The sequence below is a fragment of the Molossus molossus genome, unplaced genomic scaffold, assembly GCF_014108415.1.
Source record: "Molossus molossus isolate mMolMol1 unplaced genomic scaffold, mMolMol1.p scaffold_m16_p_14, whole genome shotgun sequence".
Taxonomy (NCBI): domain Eukaryota; kingdom Metazoa; phylum Chordata; class Mammalia; order Chiroptera; family Molossidae; genus Molossus; species Molossus molossus.
Genome location: NW_023425349.1, coordinates 40,063,964 through 40,089,462, shown reverse-complemented (window position 1 = coordinate 40,089,462; position 25,499 = coordinate 40,063,964). Strand labels below are relative to the sequence as shown.

Sequence of the window (25,499 nt, the reverse complement as noted above, 5' to 3'; positions counted from 1 at the left end):
GGTACTTGGAATGTCAGGACACCTCTGGGAAATACCCAGGTGTAGACAACATCACTCCATGCAAAGGAATACAGTGACCCAGTAAGGGTGCTAGAACTGGTCCCTTAGATTCAGTCTTGCTGCTTTAAGCATTAAAATAGAGGGCTACTTATTCAAACTGTCAGTCACATAGCTCTAAAGCACCAGACGGTTTCCCGTGCATAAAAGCAAACAGTATTGAGTATTGAGTACCAATGCCTACATCATCTACTCTAGGGGCTGCCACACAAAAACTGACACCAACCCTAACCCAACATCTGAGCACAGGAAACTCAACATCATACCATCCAAGGGCACCATGTTAGATCCTGGGAATGAAATGCTAAGAAACAGGCTGAGCTCCTTTCCCCGTAAGGCTCACCACGTAGATTATAAGCAAGATGCTCTGACAGCACAGGGCAGGTGAGCATGGATGAACAGATGTCAACCAGGCAGAAAGCAGGAAGGGTGCAGGGAGGCAGCCTGTCCCAGGCACCAACCAGAGGCTGAGGGGTTTGGGGCAGGGAAGGAGCCAGCAATCCCTGTAACCTGAAGAGGATGATGAGGCTGGAGAGCCTGGAGTGAGGAGGGAGCAGGTGTGGGAGTGGAAGAAGGTCGCAGGAGCAGATGACTGGAGCTGAAAACATAGTAAAGGCACAGGAGGGAGGTTATTTTGAGGGGGCAGAAAGCCATTAGAAGGTGTAGAGAAAGATGACATGATCAAGCATGCATCATAACTACTCCCATCTTTACAAAATTTTGGCTATTAGCAAAGAATTAAGCAAAGGATTCTGAAAACAGTTTTCAGAGACAAAGGTAAATCTAAGTCCACTGTCATTTAATCCAGAAATGTGGGACTTCCGGAGTTTTCACTAGCTTCTACTTTTCTTTACTATAGACATGTACAATTAGAGACATAAAATCAGGTAGCATAGACAGATCAGGGGAATAGAACATAGAGCCCAGAAATAGACCCACATAAATATAGTCAACTGATCCCTGACAAAGGAGCAAAGGTGATACAATGGAGCAAAGATACTCTCTCCAATAAATGGTGCTGGAGCAATTGGACATCTACTTGCAAAGGTATGAATATAGACACAGGCCTTACAGACCTTATACTCTTCACAAATGGATCACAAACCTAAAGCAAAAAACTATAAAACCCCTAGAAGACAATATAGAAAACCTAGCTGACCCTGAGTATGGCAATGACTTTTTAGGTATAACACTAAAGGTGTGATCCATGAAAAATAGGATTAGTTGGATTCAATAAAATTAAAAATTTCTCTGTGAAAGACAATGTCAACAGAATGAGAAGACAAGCCACAGGCTGGGAGAAAATATTTCCAAAGACACATCTGAAAAAGGACTGTTATCCACACTATACAAAGAACTCTTAAAACTCAACAATAAGAAAGCAAACAACCCAATGTAACAATGGGTCAACGTCCTTAACTTCACTGAAGATAAACAGATGGCAAACCAGCACATAAAAAGATGCTCTATCATATGTCATCAGGGAAATACAAATTAAAACAGCAATCAGATATCACAACACACCTGTTACAATGGCCAGACTCTGGAACACTGACACCACCAATGCGGGTGAGGGTGAGGAGCAACCGGAACTCTCATTCATTGCTGGGGGAAGGCATGTGGCACAGCGCCTTTGGAACACAGTTTGGCAGTTTCTCAGAAAACTAAAGATATGCTAACAATACCATCCAGCAACTGCTCGTCTGGGCATTTATCCACAGGGATTAAAAACTTATGTCCACACAAAAACCTGCACATGGATGTTTTATACCTGCTTTATTCATAATTGCCAAAACTTGAAAGCAACCAGTATATCCTTCAGTAGGTGAATGGATAAACTGTAGTATGTCCAGAAAAGGAAATATTATTCAGCACTAAAAAGAAATGAGCTATCAAGCCATAAAAAGTCATGGGAGAACCTCAAATGCATGTTAAGTGAAAGAAGCCAATCGGAAAAGGCTACCTGCTGTAGGATGCCTATATGACATTCTGAAGAAGGCAAAACCTGGAGAGGGCAAACCTATCAGTAGCTGCTCAGGGGAGGGGGCGGTAGGAATGACTAGGCAGAGCACAGGGGATTTCTAGGGCAGGGAAAATACTCTGTAAGACACTACAATGATGAGTATATGTCATTATGTATTTGTAAAAACCCAACGAATGTACAATACCAAGAGGGAACCCTAATGCAAAATAAGAATCTGGGTGGTTATGATGTGTAAATACAGGTCCATCAATTGTAACAAATGTATGACTCCGGTGAGGGCTGCTGATGGTGGGGAAAGCTGTGCATGTGTATGGACAGGGGGACTATGGGAAATCTCTGCACCTTCCTCTGAGTACTGCTGTGACCTAAAACTGCTATAAAAAAATTAAGTATTTTATAAGTCTGACAGTGTATTGTTTTGAGGGAGCGGGCAACAATGAGTATATCCTTACTAAGGTGATACCAGCTGACCTTTCAGATGCCCTCCACAAACCACACTGTCATTTAGTAAGTGGACAGGGTTACCTTTTGCCCCCATAGAAGTTAAGTAAAATGTACTGATTTCAAAATCAGTACTTTTATTACATAGGACACCTAATTCCAGAATGAACTCCGACTAACTGGAAAATAAACTTCAACAACCAAATCTAGCTATACTGCTAGACCAGGACAACATTAGTTCTCTTTCTGAAGTCCAAGTCCTCCTTTCCAGACAGGCCAGGCCTCTACCCACAAGCACCTGGAGCCAGCTGCAAATGATCTAGACTGTGTTCTCACAGTAGGCGGGAACTCAGTTACAGAACACGCATCGGGCTCCCCATGCGAACACACAATGGTCTCCTGAACTTGGTCCCACCATTCCACAGACTGGGGAAGACAAGCCAGCCCAGTGTCCTGGGCTTTCCTCAGCTGCTTTGCTGCTGCTCCAACAGAGGATGGTCTGGTCCAGGTATTCAGGTATTCAGTCACCAGGGCCTTAACCAGGGCCCTCTGCCCACAGATGCCTCCTGCAGGTAAAACTCCTTCCAGGTTCAGGTCACCCTGAAAAATACTTTACTAAGTACTTATTTGGGTAATATTCCCCCAAAATTTTTACAATGAAAACTCCCTGGAAAAATAGGTATAGTAACTAGATTCACTCAAAGTCTAGAAGCATTTTAAGTGGCAAATGGCTTCCTATTTAAAATCACTGACATTTAGGCACTGGGAGTTTGCCCGTGGGGGGCGGGGGGGAGGCAGAGACAGCAAGGGGCATTGTGCTGAAGGTTTCGGGAAGGTCCACTCAAAACAGATTGGGCTTCTAAGGTCATGAGTGACTAGTACACGGTAAGTGTAACAGCCTGGCTACCTTCAAATGCTTCCTCACAACATCCTGGCTCTGTGACCGAACAAAATGCTTAACCTCCTGTGCCACCACTCCCTGTTGTCACCTGAGTGCAGTACTGGAACCTACCACACAATGCTGTGAGGATTAATCCTACCGAAGCACATACAACTGTACAAGGAACATTAAGGGTAATCGATAAATGTCACCCATTGTTACTCAAATAAGTTAGAAAGATGCAAGTGGCTATCTCCTGTGAGCTGCTGTGCTGTGTCTTGGGAAAGATCTAGAAGGAAGCCAGCAGTGTGTTGTGAAAGCCCCATGGACAGACATGTCATGGGTGTCAGTGCAGGAGAACCTGAAAAATGAGAACTGGGTCATGCCTGAGGTCAGTCTGCAAAGTTATAGTCTAGGGGTCAGAGATCCTGTTCTGCAAAGCACCAGATAGAAAATAGTAATGCTATCTGTTGCAATCACTCAGCTCTGCCATTGCAGCATGAAAATAGCCATGCATGATACATAAACGCATGAGCTTGGCTGTGCATCAATAAACCCGCTTTTACACAAACAGGCAGATGGCCTAAGGGCCTTACTCTGATCCCTGTCTGTTAGCATAGGCCCAGAGCATCAGAATGGGGGTGGGGTAACGTACCCCTAACCCTTTCAGACCCAGGAAACAGGCCTTGTTCACATCCTGTCCCTAGGTCCATATCCAATATTTTTTCTTATATGGACATCACATTATCAATGCTATACATGTGTACATGTACATGGGAGTACGCACCTCTTCACTTAAGAGAACCCATCTGGCCCTGGCCAATTTGGCTAACTGGTTAGAGCGTTGGCCCATGGATCAGAGAGTCCCAGGTTTGGTTCCTGCTAAGGGCATGTACCTCAGTTTCAGTTTGTCTCTGGCCCCGGTTGGGGTTGTGTGGGTGGCAACCACTCGATGTGTCTCTCTCACATCAATGTTTCTCTCTCTCTCTTCCTCTCTTCCTCTGGCTCTGTCTGAAGATAAATGCAAAAATGTCCTCTGGTGAGGATGAAAAAAGAGCACCCATCTGATAATGCACATTCATTCTCCCAACATTTCTCTTCTATCAACTTACTTGGAGTCAAGCTAAATGTAGGCACAATCTGGTAAGGTTAGTACAAATAGATGTATTAGTTATTTTTCACTGAAAATGTCTTTCTATTTTGGCAAGAATGATAAGGCATGGGGAGAAAATATAGAGTGCCATATCCGGTTCTGTGTAAAATTTCCTTTTAGATGACATCTGTCACCTGCCCAGGTTTGCTGGGAACAATCACAGCTTATGCTTATTGTCCTGCATCCTGTCTGCTTTAACATCCATCCAGTTTTCATTTTTAATCAAAAAGTGACATTAACCGAAACTTACTAAACTGTGTACCAATGATGCATTCGCGTTATTAACAGTCACATTGAAATAAGCCAGGGTGAGCTGGTGGGTCTGCGCTTTGTACCTCCGGCTTTCACCTGGTGGTGTGTGGACGCCATGCCATAAAGACTTCTCATTAATGTGTGCCTAAATCGGAAGATACTGAGTGATAAACCCAGCTCCCCTTTCCTGACCCTTCCCAGACACCATGTAACTAAGCCTTGCCTTTCAGGAGCAGGAAACAGAATAGTCACCGATAAGACAAGCTGGAAAGGAGAAGCAGGAGATAGGTAACTCCTTCAGGTCTCAGACTTGAGAAAGACTGGAGGCAGCTGCCAGCTGGCCACCTGCCGAACCAGCAGCGGTGCAGTTACCTGCAAGATTCACAATGCCGCTAGGTAGCTGCTCGGCCCCATCACTGGCACATTAGGAAATTCTAGGCACAGTGTACATGAAAGAACAGAAAACAGAAGTTGGGCAGTCTTGCCACAGAACAACAGAGAGTATCTGGAGTGCTCTTCCTACTGTGATTTAACCATTTTCAGTGTGGTTTAAAATGTATGACTAGTTATTGAATGGTAATGCTTTTATATTTTGCAATAAAATAAATCCTTTAGACCTCAGAAAAACAAAGGTGCATGCCTAATAAAAAGTTAAGTACCGCCCAGTTGGTGTGGCTCAGTGGACGGGCATCAACCCATGTACCAAGAGGTCGCCGGTTGGATTCCCATTTAGGGCACATGCCCAGGTTGTGGGCCAAATCGCCAGTGGAGAGTATGCAGGAGGCAGCCAATCGATGTTCTCTCTCATCGATGCTTCTATCTCTCCCTCTCCCTTCCTCTCTCTCTAAAATCAATAAAGAAAACATTTTTTAAAAAAAATGTAATGTGGTGTCCTGGATGGGATACTGGGACAGAAAAAAAGGACCTTAGGGATTAAGCAAAACAAACAACAACAAAAAAACTCAGACATAGACAACAGCATGGTGATTACCAGAAAGAAAGGGGGGTGGGGAGGTAGGAGAGGGTAAATGGGGAATAAATGGTGATGGAAGGAGACTTGACTTGGGGTGGTGAACACACAATATAATACACAGATGATGTATTGTAGATTTGTAGGCCTGAAACCTATATAGTATTATGAACTATGTCACCTCAATAAATTCAATAAAACATAAAATAAAAATTTAAAAAGGACATTAGAGGGAAAATGAGGAAGTCCGAATAAAGTATGGACTTTAGTCATTGTAATGTATCAGTATCAGTTCATTAATTGTAACCAATGTATTATACCAATGGAAGATGTTAATAATGGGGGAGAGTGGGTAGTTACACGGGAACTCTCTATACTATCTTCACAATTCTTCTGTAACTTGAAAAACATTCTAAAAAAGTAAGTTTATTAAAAAAGAATTTGTCAACATTTATCCTTCACCATAGTGGACTAGAGCGATGTCACTAACCCCATGGGAACCTGAAGACACAAATCCCCCGAGGAAGCCTCAGCACTGATGTCTTTTAAGAAAACTATGTTCAGAGTCTACAGTTTCACCCCCGTGGCCACAGAAGGTTCATTTGCACACTGCCTGTCGAGTATGACTCTTCCCTTAGATCAAATGACTGTTCTTCTAAATTGACACTGCGTTTTTAATTCCAAGTTTTCCTGTACAAATGCAAACAGTGAGGATGGCTGTTTATATTGTCTCCATGATCAGAAACAGAACTTCACACAGGTAAATGAGGCTAGTTTTAATATCAGTCTGATCAGATACTTCAAAAAGGAAATCAGTTGCATTAATTCCAATAATAGTTTGTTTTCCCATCCACTGCATGGAATCAAAGTGAAGCTTTTGGAAGTTCACTGTGTTGAAGGTAAAACATCCAGCCTTATAAAGAATGTTACTGTAAATTCAGCAAAAAATAAGAGTGAATTATTGTGGTACAAAAATTTTTACTAAATTAAGAAATCTGTGAAGTAGAAACGCACCTGGGATTGGTGATTGTGCCTATAATTGCATCCTAACAGCCTCCGATATTCTACCAATTGAAGCAAAAACTGCTTAACTGTCAAAATTACAAATATAAAAACGACATCTTTACAGTCTATCACCATTTGGGTTTTGGATATGTTTGAACCTTTGAAGAACTACTTAGCCAATCATTCTATGTTTTTGTAGACTAGTCTTCTAAGTTTTCATTGCATTTTGTTCAAAATCTAATAGAAAAGTTTCATCAAATGAGTCAGCATAGGAGATAGAAAAACTACCTTCCTTCTGCCTTTGAAGCTGTTAGAAATTTAGAATCAATTGAAAACTAAACCTGACAACAGGAGGCAGACAGACTAAACAGATTAAATGATGAGAGCTCAACTGTGGCCAGCGTGGCTCAGTGGTTAGAGCCCTGGCCCATGCGCCAAGAAAACATGAGTTCAATCCCCAGTCAAGGGCACATACTGGGGTTGCAGATTCAATCCCCAGCCCTGGTCAGGGTGCATATGAGAGGCAACCAATCGGTGTGTCTCTCTCACATTGATATTCCTCTCTCTCTCTCTCTCTCTCTCTCTCTCTCTCTCTCTCCCCCCCCCCTTCTTTTCCCCTTCCCCCCATTCCTTCTACTCTTTCTAAAAAAAAAAAAAAATCAATGGAAAAAATATCTTCGGGTGAGGATTAACAAAAGTAAAAATAAATAAATAAATAATGAGAGCTCAAATGTACAAATTTATTCCAAGAGTCTGTGATTACGATTTGGAACATCTTAACTTATGGGGGAAATCTTCTGACAGGCCTCCTATTTTTACTTGATTAAATTCACATTCTATACCAGAATAGAATAAAATTGAAGAGGCCTATAATTTTGGGACATCTAAGTATAGGAAAAAATTTAAAGGAGTCATAAGTGAAGACAACTCATTTGGCAAGTCTTATCATAAAAGTTAAGAAACTTTCGAAGAAAGTACTCTCAGGGGAGGCAACAACGGAGAATGTGTGACAGTCTTGGGCTGACATAGTTAAAAATGTCAACATTTATTCATGTCAATACCAAAAAATATGGAACTGAGACTGTCCATTTATCAGAATTTGCTCTGAGCTTATCTCAGAATTCGCTCTTGAAGTACTCCTCAGCGCTCTGTACAAAGAATGTTTTCTTAATTAAAAAGAGAAGAGACAATTGCTCATATCAACAATTTCAAATTTAATAATCATAAAACATAACTCTAAAGATGACAAGCAATTGGGGGGAGGCATAAAAAGGCCACAATGACATAGGGTATATTCTTCAGAAAGTTTCAGATATATTTATGCATAAGTAACTGATTAAAATACGTGAATATTTTCCAAAACTAGTCTGCTTATGTAATTTAACATTCACATAACTGATACAAACATTTCCTTGATTAAATACACATAAAATTTTTATTATCTTAGAAATAACTTTATTGTTGAAAACTTTTTGAACAGAACTGAGAAATGCAGCTTTGAACTGTGTGGATCCACTTACATGCAGATTTTCTTCAATAAATATCTGCACTGTTTCTGACCCATGGTTGGGAGTCCACGGACAGGAAAGGCCAACTAGACGCACTGTTCTATGCCATTTTATATAGGGGACTTGAGCATCCGTAGCTTTGGGTGTCTGTAGGGAGTCCTGGGACCAATCCCCCACAGATACTGAGGGACTACTTAAGTTTTGGGGGAAGTTAAAAGTTATACATGAATTTTCAACTGAGCAGAAATCAGTGCCCACAACCCTCTCACTGTCAAGGGTCAACTACATTTTACAGGAATACATATATAATAAAAGCAATCTGTTGGACAATAAAATAATACTTCAATACAATTAAATAATTTTATGTATATTGGTTCCTCTCACTTTATTCACAAGAAAATTCTGGTTTGGAGAATCAATTCTGTGGTCACTCTACTTTCCTATCTCATTTCCGCCACCTTTCTCATCTTCTGGGCACTCGAAGGAGCTTACTGTCCTCAAACATCGTGTACCATGCTTGACACACAATTCATAAAGTGTCAACAAAGGAGACGCTGTTCAGATCAAACATGTCACCTTGCTCCATTTCACATCATTCCATCCTGTAACTATTTTTTTCAACTTTTGAAACTTAAAATATATTTTTTCATATTAGTTCCTGATCACAATGAACACCTTTTGTATTTCCTATCTAGAAATCAAGTCCTGCATATCAGTCAAGGCTCTTCAAGAACTGCCTACTCCAGGAAGCCTGTCCTGACCACAAGAAATCGCTCCCCTTCAGGTCCCATGCCACACTTTATCTGAAGCTCTGCCTACTGAGTGTTCTGTGGATGTTTACCTTCCCAGGCATGCTCTCAGCCTCCATATCCCTCTTAGCACCCAGAGATCTGAGCCTCACCAGACCCTGTATTAATGAAGGAGCCTGGGAAAGAGGACTCACCGGGACCTGAAGTGGAGGAGGCGGAGGTTTGTACTGCATCTGAGGCAGGTAAGAACTGACTCAGAGGGCGTAAAGAAGACAGTATTGAGGAGGGAGCAGATGAACTCTGCCAGGCAGAGGGTCAGGGAGGAGACGAACTATGGGAAATGTGATTGCCAAGTTAAAAAGGTGTCAATCCTTCTGAACACAAGGAGAAAGGAGGAGATTCTACAAAGCACACCCGACTGCGTCTGAACTTTCCTTTCCAACCTACTGGCTGCCTTCTCCTTCGCTTATTTTTCCCTTTTCTCCTTTCATACTGTTTCCAACAGAGGGACTGCCCAATATTTACTATATAACTTACACTTACAAAGCTGCGAGAAGCCAATATTTTCAACCTGAGAAACTGCTAGCACTTGTTAACAAATGTTTCGGACGTGCCGAGCTCTCTGCGTTCCCTTCCCATGCAGATTTGTGTTCTTTGTAGGATGAGGTTGCTGAATGGCTACACCAGTGTTGTGAATCCTGAATATATTTCTTCAGTGATAAACAGGATGCACTTTGAACAAAAGAATATGAATGTTTAAGTTTATACATATTATATGAGTTCCAAAAACATAAATTATATCACATGATTTTATATAAATCAATACAGACTTAAAATATTGGATTACATAGATAACTCCACCATCTTCTATTGAAGAAAAGGATTTTCTTGCCTTTCTAAAATCTCCAAACTTAATATACTCCAGAATCATGACTACCAGTAAAGAGCACATTTTCTCTCCTAAAATTAGTACAGTAGGGATATTAGTGTGTTCTACTTGTTCAACAGCAAGTGCATTTCTTAAATTTATAATTAATATATGTTAAACACTCACTAATTATTAAATAACTGGTATTTAACTCTAAATTGCTATTGATATTGTGGAGGGATAACTGGTGCCAAAGCTATAGTCCCATTTTTTTCAACAGCTAAATATCAACCTTATGCCAGAGTACAGGTGATATTGGCAAGAAACTTCGTTGGCGATTGTACACAACCTGCCCTGGCCTTCCTAAAAGCCTCTGGCAAAGGTTACAGGAGTTGCCCTGAAAGATCATGTAATGAAATGAGAATTTCTTTTCAATGACATCTTTGAACTATCTTAAATTAAAACTATTTGTATATATGGTAGTGTTTGTTTAGTTAATGTACAAAAGATAGTCCTAGAAAGAATTTTTAAGTCTGCTTTTAATTTTAAGAATCACTGATTTTTATTTACCTACCTTGCTCCCTAACCATCAGACATAAAGATAAATCAATAATGCTTTTGCAGCATCTCTGTCTTATACAATGAGAGGGGCCAAAAATATCAAACTAAAGAAAAATTAGTTGTAGAGGTTTCTTATAAATTTTCTTGAACACATTTCCCCTTTAAAATAAAATGTCCCCGACATCTTTAATTCCGCATTTTGATAGCTAAGACCCTCGGAAAGCTCTGGGTCTCATTCAGTGGTGCCTGGGGTGTATTTTCCACAAGGAAGAAGCTTCCCTGACACACTCCACTGCTCATCGTCTGTCCACTTCATTGCTTTCCCAGCAAACTGCAGGAGATTTAATTACTTTTTCACTTGATTTTCTGAAGAACCGGAGGGTGATTTTCTAGAATGTGATTAAAAAAAGAAAGTAGCCAAAATCCTATTAAAATCTGACTTTTTCACATTATACCAGGATCAGTTGTCCTGAAAACTAGCCCACTTTGAGCTCCCAGAGCTCCAGCAAATAATCGGCAGATTTGCAAACCCATGTCCTGAAGGAATCTGACCCCAACCCTCCAGGAGAGCCAAGAGAAGAAAAACCCAGTCTTCTCTTAATTGAGTCATCATCTTACCTCACTGGCTCATCAGATAAAAGAAAAGCAATCTCAGTGGACTGTGTATTTACATTTATCTCAGTTTATGTTTTCATCCCAAACCTTTCCTCTTCCCTGGTTCCCTGTGGTATAAGCTGCCCTCCTCTCTCATTTGCATGGATAACATCTCCTCTGGGCAGTACAACTGGCCGAAAAGCTACTAAACAAAATGGAAATATATGTTGAATGGTCACTTTAAATCCAATTATTTATGCAATAAAGTTATTATAATAATTCACTTGAATGGACAGGGGAACCCACAAAGCGGTAATATCTGTTTACCTTCATGTATACTGTGTGTACCATTGTCCTGACTCAAAAAAAGAGCATTAAAAATAATTTCAATGTCTAACTGGAGGCCCAAGACACAGGTGCAAGTCCCCATCTTGCTAGACTCCCATGGGTGCATCTCAGTATAAGCCCATAGACACTCTTGGCTTGATGCCTACTTCTCATATGTATGGAATATAAATCCATGTTTTGTGCTTATCTTCCTTAATGGCATTGTTTTTAAAAAGATAAATTAGAATTACAATGTCTACTTTGGGGACCTTTTAATATGATCAAAATGGGAAGAGGAGTTAAAATAGGAATACAAATGGAAAAATAAAACTGCAAAAAATGACAATAATTTCAAAATGATGAAATGACACTGCAGCCATCTAAAACGCGGGTATCTTGGCACCATGACAAATCCAAAAAAAGGTTGAGAGTCAGGAAAGAATGAAGAACAGCCTCTGAGACACCCCTGCTTGGTTTAGGGATAACCTGCATTCAAACAGGGGTTTTAACACACATCGTTAATATATCTGATTATTTGCTTTCTGAATCTTTGGCAAACAAAGGTATGCGAGAAGGAAATACTGACAATAGTAAATTATAAGCAGACAGCCTGACAGCAAGAACAGAAAATGCACACAGGAACTCAAAAAGTCAAGCTACATTACCATCTCCACAAATCCTAGGAATATCAATCACCACACTACTGCCCAGGGTGAGACTAGACTTCATAAAGATGACTCTAAGTTAGCAAGGAAAGCTTAAATTACTATGTAGCCCTGGTCGGTTTGGCTCAGCGGTTACAGCGTCGGCCCACAGACCGGAGAGTCCCGGGTTCGGTTCCCACTAAGGGCACGTACTTCAGTTGCAGTTTGTCCCCGGCCCTGGTTGGGGTTGTGTGGGTGGCAACCACTCGATGTATCTCTCTCACACTGATGTTTCTCTCTCTGTCCTCCTTCCTCTCTCCCTCCCACTCTATCTGAAGATAAATGCAAAAATGTCCTCGGGTGAGGATAAAAAAAAAATTAAATTACTATGTAAAATTATTAAAAGTAATGCATTGTATATGTCCATATGCTTACCAAAAGACACATGACAAGACTGCTCACCGAAGCACTATATGGAACAGCACAGAGTAGAAATTACCCAGACAGTCATTAGAGATAAAACAAATAAATTGTGGTACTCTGAACAGTGGAATACTCTACAGCAATGAAATGAAAGATCTACAACCACTGTAAGTTATTTGTCCACTTCTAGAAGAGCTCTCAGGTGTGACCAATGCTGCTGGTCTGAGGCCCTTGTGTAGCCAAGCCTGAGGAAAACCAGTGTCTGCTGAGCTCCTGGGAACTAAATTATGCCTCATCCTGGGACTATGAGCCTGGAACTAGCAGCTTTCTGATGGCTGAACTTTAGAACCTCTATCTGGGCTTCCTTTTGCCTCTCAAATTGCATCCCTGTGAGCAATGACAAACTCAGGGCCAAAAACTGGTAGTTGGGGAAAGCAGGATAAGAACTAACTCCCACTGAAAGGAATGTCTTACTGTTTCTCATTAAATCTTCAGCCTTTGGACTTCTTAGCTCAATGCCTTCCCCACAGCATTTGCAGAAGGGATGGAAGCAGGGAAGGAGGGAGAAGGAAGGAAAGGAAGAAAGGAAGTGAGCAAGCAAGCACTTGGTTTGCCTGGGAAAGTGCAGCACGGTAAATGCTGGGCTGGCTTGCCAGATGGCTAAGGCTGCTTACATCCAAGACGTCTCTTCTGTGAGGTGCTCGGTTTGGAGTTAGATATTTTGATGAAGAATGAGCCTGAAGGGTGAGGATGGAAGGGTACAGACAAGAGTGAATAATATACCCTCCACTCCTGGGGAGCATCTCAGAGCCATAAATGCATGAAGGGCAAGCTCTTCTTGGCAGACGGAAAAATGTTAACAACTCTAAAGTTGCCCCAGAAACTTAGTACGTTGTATTGAAGTGTTTCAGCATTTGGAAGAGGTACAGGAGGAATAAAACATATGTACAGGGATTTTTCCAGATTCAAATAAATATTTGAAAGTTTTCTGGTACATATTTTATAAGCTGAAGGCATTAAAAAATGCTCTCTGATCTTTTCAAAACTGATTCCCATAACACAGAAAATCTCAAAAACTGAGAACATCTGAAAACGTTCTTTAGTGGCTGTGATGGTTAATTTTAGGTGTCAACCTGGCTAAGGCATAGTACTCAAACATTTGGCCATTACCTGTCTGGAGCTTGCTGTGAAGGTGTTTTATACAGGAGATAACTAACATTTCACTCAGCAGAGTTTGAGTAAAGCCGATCATCCTCGTCCAATTAGTCGAAGACCTTTAAATGAAGAATGACCTCCCCCAAAGAAAAGACAATTCTGCCAGCAGACTGCCTTCAGACTCAAACTGCTACATGGACTCTTCCCTGGGTCTCCCGCCTCCTGGCCTATCCTGCATTTTGGACTTGCCAGAATTCATAATCACGAGAGCCAACCTCAAATTCAGTCAATCTCTCTTTTTCTCTAGCTAGATAGATACATGGATACATAGATATAGACAGACGTAGAGAGATATATGTAGATATGTACATATTTTATTGGTTCTGTTTCTCTGGAGAACCCGAACTACAAATACAGAGGCTTAAATCATCACGCTTTCACCGGGGCTCACTGCACATAAACAAATAGACCAGCTTCACGGTGAATGTGCGCTAGCATTCCTGCAAGAGCTGAATGAGTTGAATTCAATAAGAACTGAATTTTTATTCAGTGGCTGAATAGGAACTTTAATTTTAAATATCATTCAACCGAGTAGGTCACTTTTTTAAGGCCCTGACTGCTCAGCTATGCAGTAGTATTTTAATACTCGCCAGGGTTCATTAGGATTGTAACAACCTGTCTGATAGATCTGTGTACTTTTGTGGACTGACAGATTTTTACTAGCCTGAAGACAGCTTATTCATCTATTAGGAGAGAAGGGATGCATTCTCCTCCAGTGTAAAATCTCCAAATCTGTATACACAGAATCAAATACTCATTCTGGCTTTGTGCCTGGCCTTGGTTTCTCACGAATTTGTACTCAAAACTGGAACTGCTGCCCTGGCAGGTTTGGCTCAGCAGTTAGAGCGTCGGCCTGCGGTCCTGAGAGACCTGGGTTCGGTTCCCGCTAAGGGCATGTACCTCGGTTGCAGTTTGTCCCCGGCCCTGGACGGTTGTGCGGGTGGCAGCCACTCGATGTGTTCTTTTCACATCGATGTTTCTCTCTCTCTCTCTGTTCCTCTCTCTCCCTCCCACTCTACCTGAACAAAAAATGGAAAAATGTCCTCCGGTGAGGATAAAAAAAAAAAAACTGGAACTGCTCTGCCACCGTGCATGTTCCCATCACATCAGTGAGCCCACTCCCAGGTCAGTGAGCGAATTCCCAGCATGTTAATGTTTTGCACCTCCAAGTAACAGCCACCGAATGCAAGTGTGTCACCACTGCTGAAGCAGCGGGCTGCAGGTGAGCACAGGGCTGGACACAGTGCCCAGCCACCTGCGGTCTTCCTCTCAGCACAGACTTGGTCCACCTGCTTTGTCTTGGTTGTCTCAGACCTTCGTGCATTCTGTCTCTGTCCCCCTAGCTCAGCAGCCACAATCCATATACCTCCTTCCATCAAGTGACCTTTACCTTCAAAATTAAAAACCTGCAAAATCCTCTATTTTTATGTTTTAAAACATCTACAGGTATTCTGGACTGTTATATTTCTGTTTATGAAGACTCTTCTATGACATTTTTTTTTTTACCATGCTAGTGTCTTATTTGGATTGATACTTTTTTTTTTTTTTTTTTTTTTTTAGTATTCTGGTTACAAAGCTGTACAGATAGTGAGTGGTCGGCCCCATCCCTACTTTTTAATTTTTTCATTTGATGTGTGTGGTTTTGTGGAATGCACACACTATGGTAGAGCATTCACTCACTGACACCCCATGCTAACCGGATCTGCCAGAATGAAGGACACGCTGTGGCAACAGAGCCCCAGGAGGAAGAGAAAGAGTGTGCTGCACCACAAACACTAACAATAATGTACAGCGTGTCCATCAGATAATATGGTGTACGTAAGTCCTAAAACATCGGCTTCCAAAGCAAACAGCGGTTGACGTTTCAGGAACTCTTCCACTCTAGCCCAGAGCAGGCTGTATGTAACTCTGTTCCCGGGAAGCCAGAACTGCGAGGTGACTGTCACATCAGGGGGTGAAACAGTGCCGCCGCCAGGCCTCAGTCGATGGGCAACAAAGTCAGCAAATGCTGCCACAACCTGCCCCAGCCCCTCCCCCTCTGGGCCAGGTGACATGGGCAGCGACGGCGGTGAAGCTCTCCCCACTGCAGTCAGATTTCAGAGTGAATAACTCATTTGCACTTGTTTTGCTGTATGTCCAGACATTTAATAAAACATTCTTGGTCAGAGAGACCATTATAACAAAATGGCCACTTCAGGACATTCCATAATTTATTATTGTAAATAATCACAATGGGATAATATGGTTGAACATTCCCATAAGATGTCCCAAAACTAAATCGAATAAACTGAAATTGAAGAGAGTGGTTGCCCTTGTGTGTGGTGGGAGGGAACTTGCAAATGTGTCATCATCTCCAGTGTTTCTGCTCGTTCACGTAAACATGGAAGGTGTGAGTGCATCTAAGGAGCAACTCTGGACAGAACCTGTATTTGGGACTGATCCCAAAACAGAGCTTTCGGAGCTAGTCAAATTTCTTACGTCTGTGAAAAAAAAAAAAATCATATTCCCATAGCATTTGTTCTTCTTGTGGTAAGAGGCATACAACATAAGATGGACCTTCTTAACAGCAACGTATGTGTACAGTATAGCGCTGCAGACTATATGCACATCACTGTAAGCAGACCTCTAGAATTTTCTCATCTTGAGTGACAGAAACTCTACAACCCATGAAAAGCATCTCCCCCTTTTCCCTTCCCCCACCCTTTAACCAAAATTCTACTTTCTGCTTTTAAGACTTTGCTCTAGGTACCTCTTACATGTGGCATCATGCAGTATTTGTCCTTCTGTGACTGGCTAATCTCCTTTAGCATAGTTCCTCCAGGTTCATCCCTGCCGTGCATATTGTAGGAATCCTTCTTTTTAAAACCGAACCACTGTGTTTTTTAGAAGCTGACACATTTTCTTTATCCATTCATCTGTCGAGTGCACACTGAGGCCGTTTCCACCTCTTGGCTATTATGCACAATGCTGCAATGACCACAGGAGTGCAGGTGTCTCTGCAAGATCTTGACTTCACTTCTTTTGGATACATATATTTTTTAAGTTATTTTTAATCCTCACCCTAGGATATGTTTATTGAATTTACAGAGAGAGAGAGAAACATGAATAAGGGAAAGAAACATCGACTGGCTGCCTCTCACAAGAGCCTCGACTGGGAATGAACCTGCAACCTTTCAGTAAACAGGCCGACACTGCAACCAACTGAGCCACACCGGGCAGGGCTGTTTGTAATTTTTTGACACACCTCCATCCTGTTTTCCACAGTGGCTACACTATTTTGCGTTCCCACTAACAGCGGCATAAGGGTTCCCTTTCCTCCGCATCCTCACTAGCACTTGTTTGCTTTCTGGTTCTTTGATAACGGCCATCCTAACAGGTGTGAGGTAGTACTCCCCTGCAGTCTGACTTGCACTCCCTGATGATTCATGATGTTGACCATCTTTTCATCCTATAATTTTTTTTTTTTTTGTCTGAAGGACAAAGTATCAAACAATGAAAGAACATAGTTCTGTGGTACCAGAAAACATGACCTCTTATAAATGAATTATCTTATTTTTAATCTGAAATCATTCCATTCCCACTGAGTTTTTACATGACATGCGTACAAGCTGTGACATGTCTTAAAAACGATTCCAGCTTCAAGAAGAGACAGAACGACATGGGGGTAAGAGGTGTTCTAGACACCCCAGTGCATTCAGAGCTCAGCCTCCTCTCTCCCCAAGGACTCATCTACCAGGGCAGCATAACCTGGAGACAGGAATTATTGTACAGTGACATCTGTTGAGCCCGAACAAGGCAACTCTGAAAGTACAATAACATCCAAGAGCAAAAAAGAAAGTAAAACAGACTCTCTTCGGGTCAAAATACTATCCACAAACTTGAAAGGGGAAGAAGGATCCCAGTTACAGTTCTGAGTTAGCATACCACAGAACACTAGCATCAACACAGATCTTCAAAGCAAGACCACACCTGACACATGCATTTCCCATTCACAGATAGAAAACATAGGTTGCTAACTGGACACAGTATCTCTTTCACCTCTGTGCACTGACCTTGAGAGAGCATGCAAAATTGGAAATTTCCACTTAACATCTGCATTTTTCACCATCTTTATGGGCTGGCATCAAGGGGCAGCACTGGGTCTACATCCAGCATGGCAGAAACTGTGCACCCCCCATCAGATGAAGCAGAGGCTCCTCCTGGACCAGACTCCACTCCATGTTACCTGCCTGGCCCGGAGGCCTCTGAGTGGGACCCCCACTCCATCACATCAGTCACCCCCTAGGTAAGAGAAGGGAACCCGAGATCATCTGACAGAGGCCCAGAGTCTGACGGGAGCAGTGACATCACCACAGTAGACAAACGAGGATAACTTCTCTGCTGAAGACAGGAGGAAACTCCCTGAATTTAACTGGTCCGCTGTACTTCGGAGCACCAGTGGGAGCTGGATCCAGACCATCTACCTCCTGATTCCTCGCACTCTACATCCTCACTGATGCTGTCACCTCTGGTAGAGAGGACTGGCCAAGACACTTCGATCTGTGACAGCATACTATTTGAAAGCCAGTGCTCAGTGCAGTCCTGGGCACATGTGAATACAAAAAATAAATAAATGTTTCAAAAGTGGGAGGGAGGGAGGATGGGAAGGGAGAGGGAAGAAAAGGGCAAGAATGAGAATTTCTTCTGTGTAAAAATGACAAGACTGGGAACAATTTAAGATGAACCAAAAATAATTCATCCACAGCATTATGCCTTCCATGTAAATGATAGAGAAGATCGATCAGCAATGAAAAAGAGAGACCCTAATATTTTCAATCTTACGTGGTTCTTGAGGATTTCAAGGCCTTTTAGAAGAGTATATTTGCACACTTGCTAAACATGCAGACCTCTTTAAAGAAAACTTTCCCTATGGATTTCAGAGTTGACATAAATATAGTTTATATCATATTACCTAACGATGAACAGATATAAGCCAGATATACTTACAGCTCCAAAATATTTATAAGACCAACATGCATCCACAAAAATCACTGAAATCAGAATTAGCAGCATTCATCTAATCTGACAGGAGGGATGCACTTGAATTGAAACTAAATCAGCACAGCCAATGTAGACAGGGTACCAGCAGCTTGTGCATGGCTCTACTGAGCACACTTACATGAACAAAACCCCATCACTTTCTCCTGAGACCACAGATGACCCAACACTGTGTTGTCGGCCACTTCCAATGGACAGGAACACACCATTCATACAGTAAGTGCACTGCTGCCTCCCTCTTCCACCACAGCAATGAGAGTCGTGCTGTGGGACACTGTCCGGTCTTAATCACAAGGCAGGTTGTGAAACTGTGTAGCCAAATCTACAATGCGGCAATTCTAAATGTGCTCAAATTAATCGTCTTATCTTTCATTAAATGAAAACAGAAATGTTTAGTCTTCTCAGTCTCCCAAGCATACCCCCAAAGGGTCTGTAGCCCTCGATTCGAGAAACACTCTTGACATGCAATGTCCATAGTGTAGGTCATGTGTTAGGAGGTGATTTTCTATTCACTGTACTGTATGCCAGGTTCTAGGTATCAGGAACTTCTAGATAATTAAGAAGGTGAGACACTAAGCTCCTTGAAGGTCTAGATCAGGTCTACAAAGTCTCATTAGTGCCTAGGACACTGGCAGGTACATCAATATTGAGTGAATCAGATAAAGGATTAAACAAGTTAGAGCTGCAACTGCCTACCTTGGTTTTATAAGACATACAGGCTAAGTCCTCAAGGGTTAAAATTCACTTTTCTCCTTTTATAATTGACAAAAGCAATTATAATTTGGAAGGCCCCAAATAGTTACAAATCGAATGATGAAACTGTTTTCTGGGGGAAATGATTCCAAGGAAACCATCTGTGTCATGCACACACACCCCCTTCGCAGCTTCCCTCTGGGACTGAGTGTTTACTTTGCACTCTGCAACCTGACGTGAGGGGAATAAACAGCCTGAATACCCGTGATAATCATTTCCCATGTCTTCCTTCCAACTGCATACTGTAGTCAAGGGCTCCCTAAACCCTAGCAAGATAGACATGAAGCAAGAATGCACAGTGTAGATACCATCCGAGGAGAACAAGAAACAACAGACACTTGAATCACTATGGCAGTCTGTCCGACCTCTGTCACTTTCCAGAGGTTCGGCCGTCAGCCCTCACCTCCATTCAAGGCAGATGAGCATGCTGTAGCTGTTTCCATTTCACAAATGAAATAAGACTATGTAACCAGGAAGAAGTCGAGAAAGAGGTAAAGATTTTCACATACTCCCCGTGATGGAAGCAGTCTGGCCATGCATGTGAACGGTGATTTCGGAGAGGAGTAAATCAACATTTCAGGGTAAAAGACAAGCTGGAGAAGAGTCTGTGGTTCTAGGAAGATGTAATCTTCCAATGACATCCCATTTTAAGCCTTTTTCTTTGTGCCCACCCATCAGCGCAGAATAAATAATCTCTCATCAAAACCTGAGAGAAAAGCTCTGAACAACCAGCAAGGTCTGAAGGTCAGAGCTGGCCACCATGTGTATAACCCAACCTGATAGTCCTCTAAGACTGGGGAAGCCAGAGTACCTATCTGGGGCCAGGAGGCCAAAAAGAAATGATTACCTTGAGATGAAATTCAAATATCAGAACCAGAAGCGACCACCAGTAAGTGGAACCCGTAGAAACTAAGTCCTGCAAGGCTCCAAAGGCTCAAGGCAGAGCTTTGGTTTTCTTAACAAACAGGTTTCTCCCCCCTCCGCAGCCGGGTAATGACACGCGTAATTGTAATAGAGGGTATATTAAAAAGAAAAAACAAAAGACCAGAAACAGTGAGAAAACAAAGACAGACAGACAGACACCCCAGTTCTGAACCCAGAAAAGGCATAGAATCTCTGAAAACACTGTGGCTAGTACACTGTAGATCCCAAGGCTAATACCAAGGGTACATCACACATAGTCAAAAACACCCCTAAACCTCTTCTAGGACTGGGGTCCAACCCACATGGTGCCTCAAGGCTGAAGCAAATCTTTTGAACACAGTATTACTCGTCGTAAGAGTAAAAAATATATGTTTATCTTCCAACACTATAAACACAGTCCAAAGCACCCAGATACTTACATTCTGAAAATACTTAAGAGCTGAGATCAAACAGAGAAGAACTGGCTTGTCTTTCCCATGTCAAACTGGCTCAGGGCCATAAACACACTGAGTGAAAAGAGGGGACGCTGAGGTACTATCTAATCAATCAGTCAGTGTCTCTCCATCTGTCTGTTGATCCTGTTGTGCCCCCTTTACCCTGTCTCCCTCTGTCGCTAGCCCTCTCTCTGCCTCCATCTCTTCTCTCCCTTCCCTACCCTTCAGCACCACACCACCCAGCACCACACCACGTACGAGTGGGCTGCGAAGCAACTGCGCTATCACAAGAGAAGACCATGAGACTGAAAAACCCGAAGGCGGAACCCAAGAAGGAAGCATGCAAAAGAAACCCCTTAACCCATACTCAAACTATGGCTCTGCCTACGTGTGGCTACTTGTTTTTAAGATGCCCTCGTTAAGTGAGATTGGTGTTCAATTTTGATCTTCTCCTCCAGTTTTAGCAATCATCGTATGAACATGCTGAAGAAAACTGTTTGAGCCACCCAGGCACAGTTCACACATGGGCAGTATGGTTCTCTCAATTAAATTTCTTCTTTCTAAATCTTGTGTGTAGAAAGGTCACAAACCATGTGACACAACTGACCACACAGGACCAATTTTGGTGTCTGACCAAATCCCATCTTACCCTGTCTGGCAGGTCACCAATCACACGAGCACCTGTTACACTCCAGGTACCCACCCTAGGTCTGTGTGGCTATTATGGCGGAACCTGTGCCCATTCACAAAATCATGGTGGTCCCAGTGTCAGTGAGACCCTCATGTTTCCGTTTCGGAGAATGTGGGGTTCTAAGCTAATTTATCAAACTGAATCAATTCACACACAACACTCAAAATTGCTACAAATAGAGATAAGAAAACTGAAAAGCTTCAGCTCTGATTAGAGGAGATGAGTTCTACCATCCCCTGCCCCTGGTCAAATGCTACACACACACACACACACACACACACACACACTTTCCTTCTCTCCCTGCCAGTCCCTAAATACCATGGCCAGCTCTCACCAAGAACTTGAACAAATAGAGAAATTGAAAAAACGAACTGCTTTCTCGGAATATGAACCAAAGAACTGAAGACATAGGCTTATTCAATTCACCAGCAAATGTTTACTGAGTCCATTTACTGAGTATCTACTGGGTACAAATTTCCATTTCATCGAGATAATGCACCTGGCACTAGAAATTGGCCAGGCTAAATTATTACAAGTCTGCTCTCTGTCTCTCCCCAGACATTCTCTCCCCATTTCCAGGACTTTTCTTGACCTAGAACAATCTTCCTTCCAGAACTCTCTTACACAACCACATCACCTTGCCCATTCTGGTTTCATCTGCTGGCTGACCTAGTTCCAGTATACTAGGAAATGGTGACGATCCACCCTGACCCTGTACGCCATGTACACATGCCCAGCTCAGGTTAGCAGGCCATGTGACTCCTTTAAGGGAAGGAGTCCTTCAGTTTTCCAAGAGGAAAAGGACTTAAGAATGTGTTGACACACATCACAGAGACCATTTTGATCCTTTCGCAATGCAGTATTATTTTCTCTCTAGTATCACAGTAACCGATGAATGGAAAATTTAACCCAAATTTGCTTAATATTTTGATTGAAGAGCTTGAATAAACTTTGAAAATCACTACCATATTTTTGTCTCTACAAGAACCAAACATTCTTATATCTGAAATCTGTTCTCCTCAAACTGCACATGAATATCCTCCACCACCCCCTACAGGCATGGGAGACAGTACCACAGGGGGAAGATGGAGTGTCAGGAGGGAAACACAGCCACCGGATGAAATGGCATACCCTTCCAGAGAGACAATTTGCCCTTAAAAGAAGGTATTTTATACTAAAACAAGCTCCACTAAATTATGGAGTAGAATGACCAAATTCACTATTTTTCTTAAGATAAAAACTCAAGACTTCAAAGAAAGTTCCTGCTTGCAGCAGTCTGTTGGGCTATGTCCACATTATATGGAGTTTCCTGCAAAAAGCTATCTTGCCTTTAAATGTTCTTGGAGGAAATTCTCGAAAAATGTTTCCCCCACACTATAACCATTTTGAGGCCATGAACTACATCTCATCCTTCTCTTTGTCTCCGGGTACCCAGGACAGTACCTAAGATAGTGTCTGGTACAAAAAAGATACTCAATGTTTGCAGAATTGATTTGGCTGAAATAATGGCAATGGCATTATCAATAACAAAAGATTGTTATCATATTTGGTAAGGAGGAAGGGAAGGAGAACAGCTGTATGAGGAAGTGGAATAGAAGCAATCCAATTTACCAAAACAGTTATTGCAGCCATGGTGACAATCAGATGAAGCAGCTCCGTTTAGTTCTTTTCCACTTAAACAAGTACAGAAAGGCAAATATTGTACTTGCTAATCTCCCATCAGAAGGGGGTGGGGCTTAGATCACAAGTCTACCAGGTGACACTGGTGGCCATTAAATTTAATAACCTTGAAGAGTTTGAAACGGTAATAATAATAACATCACCAATAATAATGATCCCAGGAAGGTCATTCTAATCACTTAAGGGGTAAGTGCCCAACTATCTGAGGCTGAGACCTGACAACTGTGAAAAGTAGATCCATATGTGTGTGTACATATAGACAAAAAAACAATATGTGAACTTGCCTTTCCTTATTCCTAAAATTGTTACCTTTTTACTTAGCTGAACCCAAACCAAGTTACAAATGAAAGATGATTCAAAGAGCAGAGTGTATAGCAATGCTTACGTGTTTCTACTTCCCTAGGGGAGAGACTGCATTTTAACTCATTTGTAAATACTAGAAAAGATAGTTATCACGCCCACTTTCTCTACAGGATCCTTCTTATACTGCAGTGAATCACTCTCCATGCCAGTGTTCCCTGTACTTTCCAAATTGCAGAGAGAACCTGGGAGGAGGCGGAAGTGGAGGACTCCTTGCCCTGCAGGTCTAAGCTGTGAATGAGTGACCCAGGCCACAGCTGCCTCCCAGGGCTTTTCCCTTTTCTGTGTCTTATGTCTCAGATATGTGAACTGTCAACCAAAGTGTCTTTCAGATTTTCTTATTGATGACAGTCAGAGCTCCATAAAATTTCAACGAAATCTAAGGTGAAAGCAAAAAACCATTTAACAGCATTCACGTGTTTGCAGTGCCAGAGGAAGAAGCGGTAGCAGCTGCCTGAGACATACCACGACACTAGGCATAGACAGGTGCAAATTAATCTCAAAAAAAAAAAAAAACCTGAGCAGTGTTCCCTCCCTGCCCTGAACCAGCTGGCATCCCCTTTCCTGCCGAGAATTAAGTTAGTAGCTTTATATTATGTTATTTCTGTTGGAGTCATAAAAGCAGAGAATTTATTGTATGACTTTTATCATTTTATTTTGTTGTATATAAAGAGAGTTTTTCAATTCACAACATCTGGGATCAAATCCCTGCTCTTTTATTAACTGTGCAAGTCCCTTAACATTTTATAGGCATAAATTTCTGGGTCTAAGTTTCTTCATCAAAGAAAAGAAAGTCTACCTCTCCCCTCCGCCCCAAGGTTATTCTGAAGTTTAAACAAATGAACTCTGTAAAATGCCTGTGCACACTAGGCATCGATGACTGTATGTGTCCAGTAATACAAATACCCAACAATGTCTCTTTTTCTATTTAGTAGTCGAAAAACAACATATGCAAAAACTGCTATAGAGAACACCAAATTGGCAAAGGGCCCAGGGGTCACCACTGCTCCGGCTCCCGGAAATCCTCCAGTAGATGACATAACCAGGTCGCACCAAGGAGCCTGCGCTCCTCACCCTGTCCTGGAAGAGTATCTGGACGCTGAGGATCCCACTATGGCCCTTGCAATGAACAAAACGCCTTTTGCAGGGCTCCGAAATGGAAACTTTCTCCGCTAACCCCTGTCTCTGGATGCATTCCCTTTCCTTAACTTTTAGAGGATCTCGGTCTTGGAAAAGGTGGTGAATCCATAATGGAGGAAAGCAACTCACAAAGAGTGGGATTCAGTGAGTCTGCACAGGAAACATCCTTTTCACCTTCCGCCCCCCAAACCAGACACGCACCTGGGGATGAACTTGACTTCGTCCCCGAGTCGCGCGTGGAAGTCCTGCCAAGCCCGGCCAGGACTCGCCGGGCCCCAGGGGGCTGCCCGCGCAGAGTCCTCATCACCGTCTTCCTCCTCACTGTCCCCGAGGTCCGACCCAGCCCGGGGCTCGGCGAGCGCGGGCTCCCGCAGCCCGCAGCCCCGGCGCCGCCCCCCGCGGCGGGCCCCGCGGAAGCCGCGCGCGAACTCCTGGAATGTGATGGCGCCGTCGCGGTCGGAGTCCAGCCGCTGGAACACGGCCTCGGCGTCCGCCGGCCGCACGCGCAGCTCCGCGCACAGCGCGCGGAACTCCTCGCGCTCCAGGCGGCCCGAGCGGTTCGCGTCGCAGGCGGCGAAGACGGAGCTCAGCCGAGCCAGCGCGTCCCGGTCCCCGTCCGCCTCCATCCCGCCCGACGGGGGCGGCCCACAGGGCTTCGGAATGCGGCGGGGCGCACCTCGCGCCCGGACTGAGGCGCCAGCGGGCAGTCCGGAGCCACCTGCTGCCGCCTGGAGTCGTGGCGAGCTGGGCTCGCCCGGCTGGTTCGGCCACCTGGTTCAGCCACCTGCGGGAACGCCGGCGGCGGGGCGGCTGGGCGGGCGGGGCGGCGCGCTCCAACACTGGTTCCGC

General features: G+C 43.0%; 1 protein-coding gene across 1 annotated transcript in view; it reads right to left on the bottom strand.

The window, feature by feature from the left end:
• RASEF (RAS and EF-hand domain containing) overlaps positions 1-25,276 on the bottom strand; it is a 64,247-nt gene extending 38,971 nt beyond the window's left edge. Inside the window, exon 1 of the mRNA XM_036261880.1 lies at positions 24,852-25,276. Coding sequence (XP_036117773.1) covers positions 24,852-25,276 — 425 coding nt within the window. The remainder of the gene's footprint in view (positions 1-24,851) is intronic.
• Between the last annotated feature and the right edge of the window lie 223 nt (positions 25,277-25,499).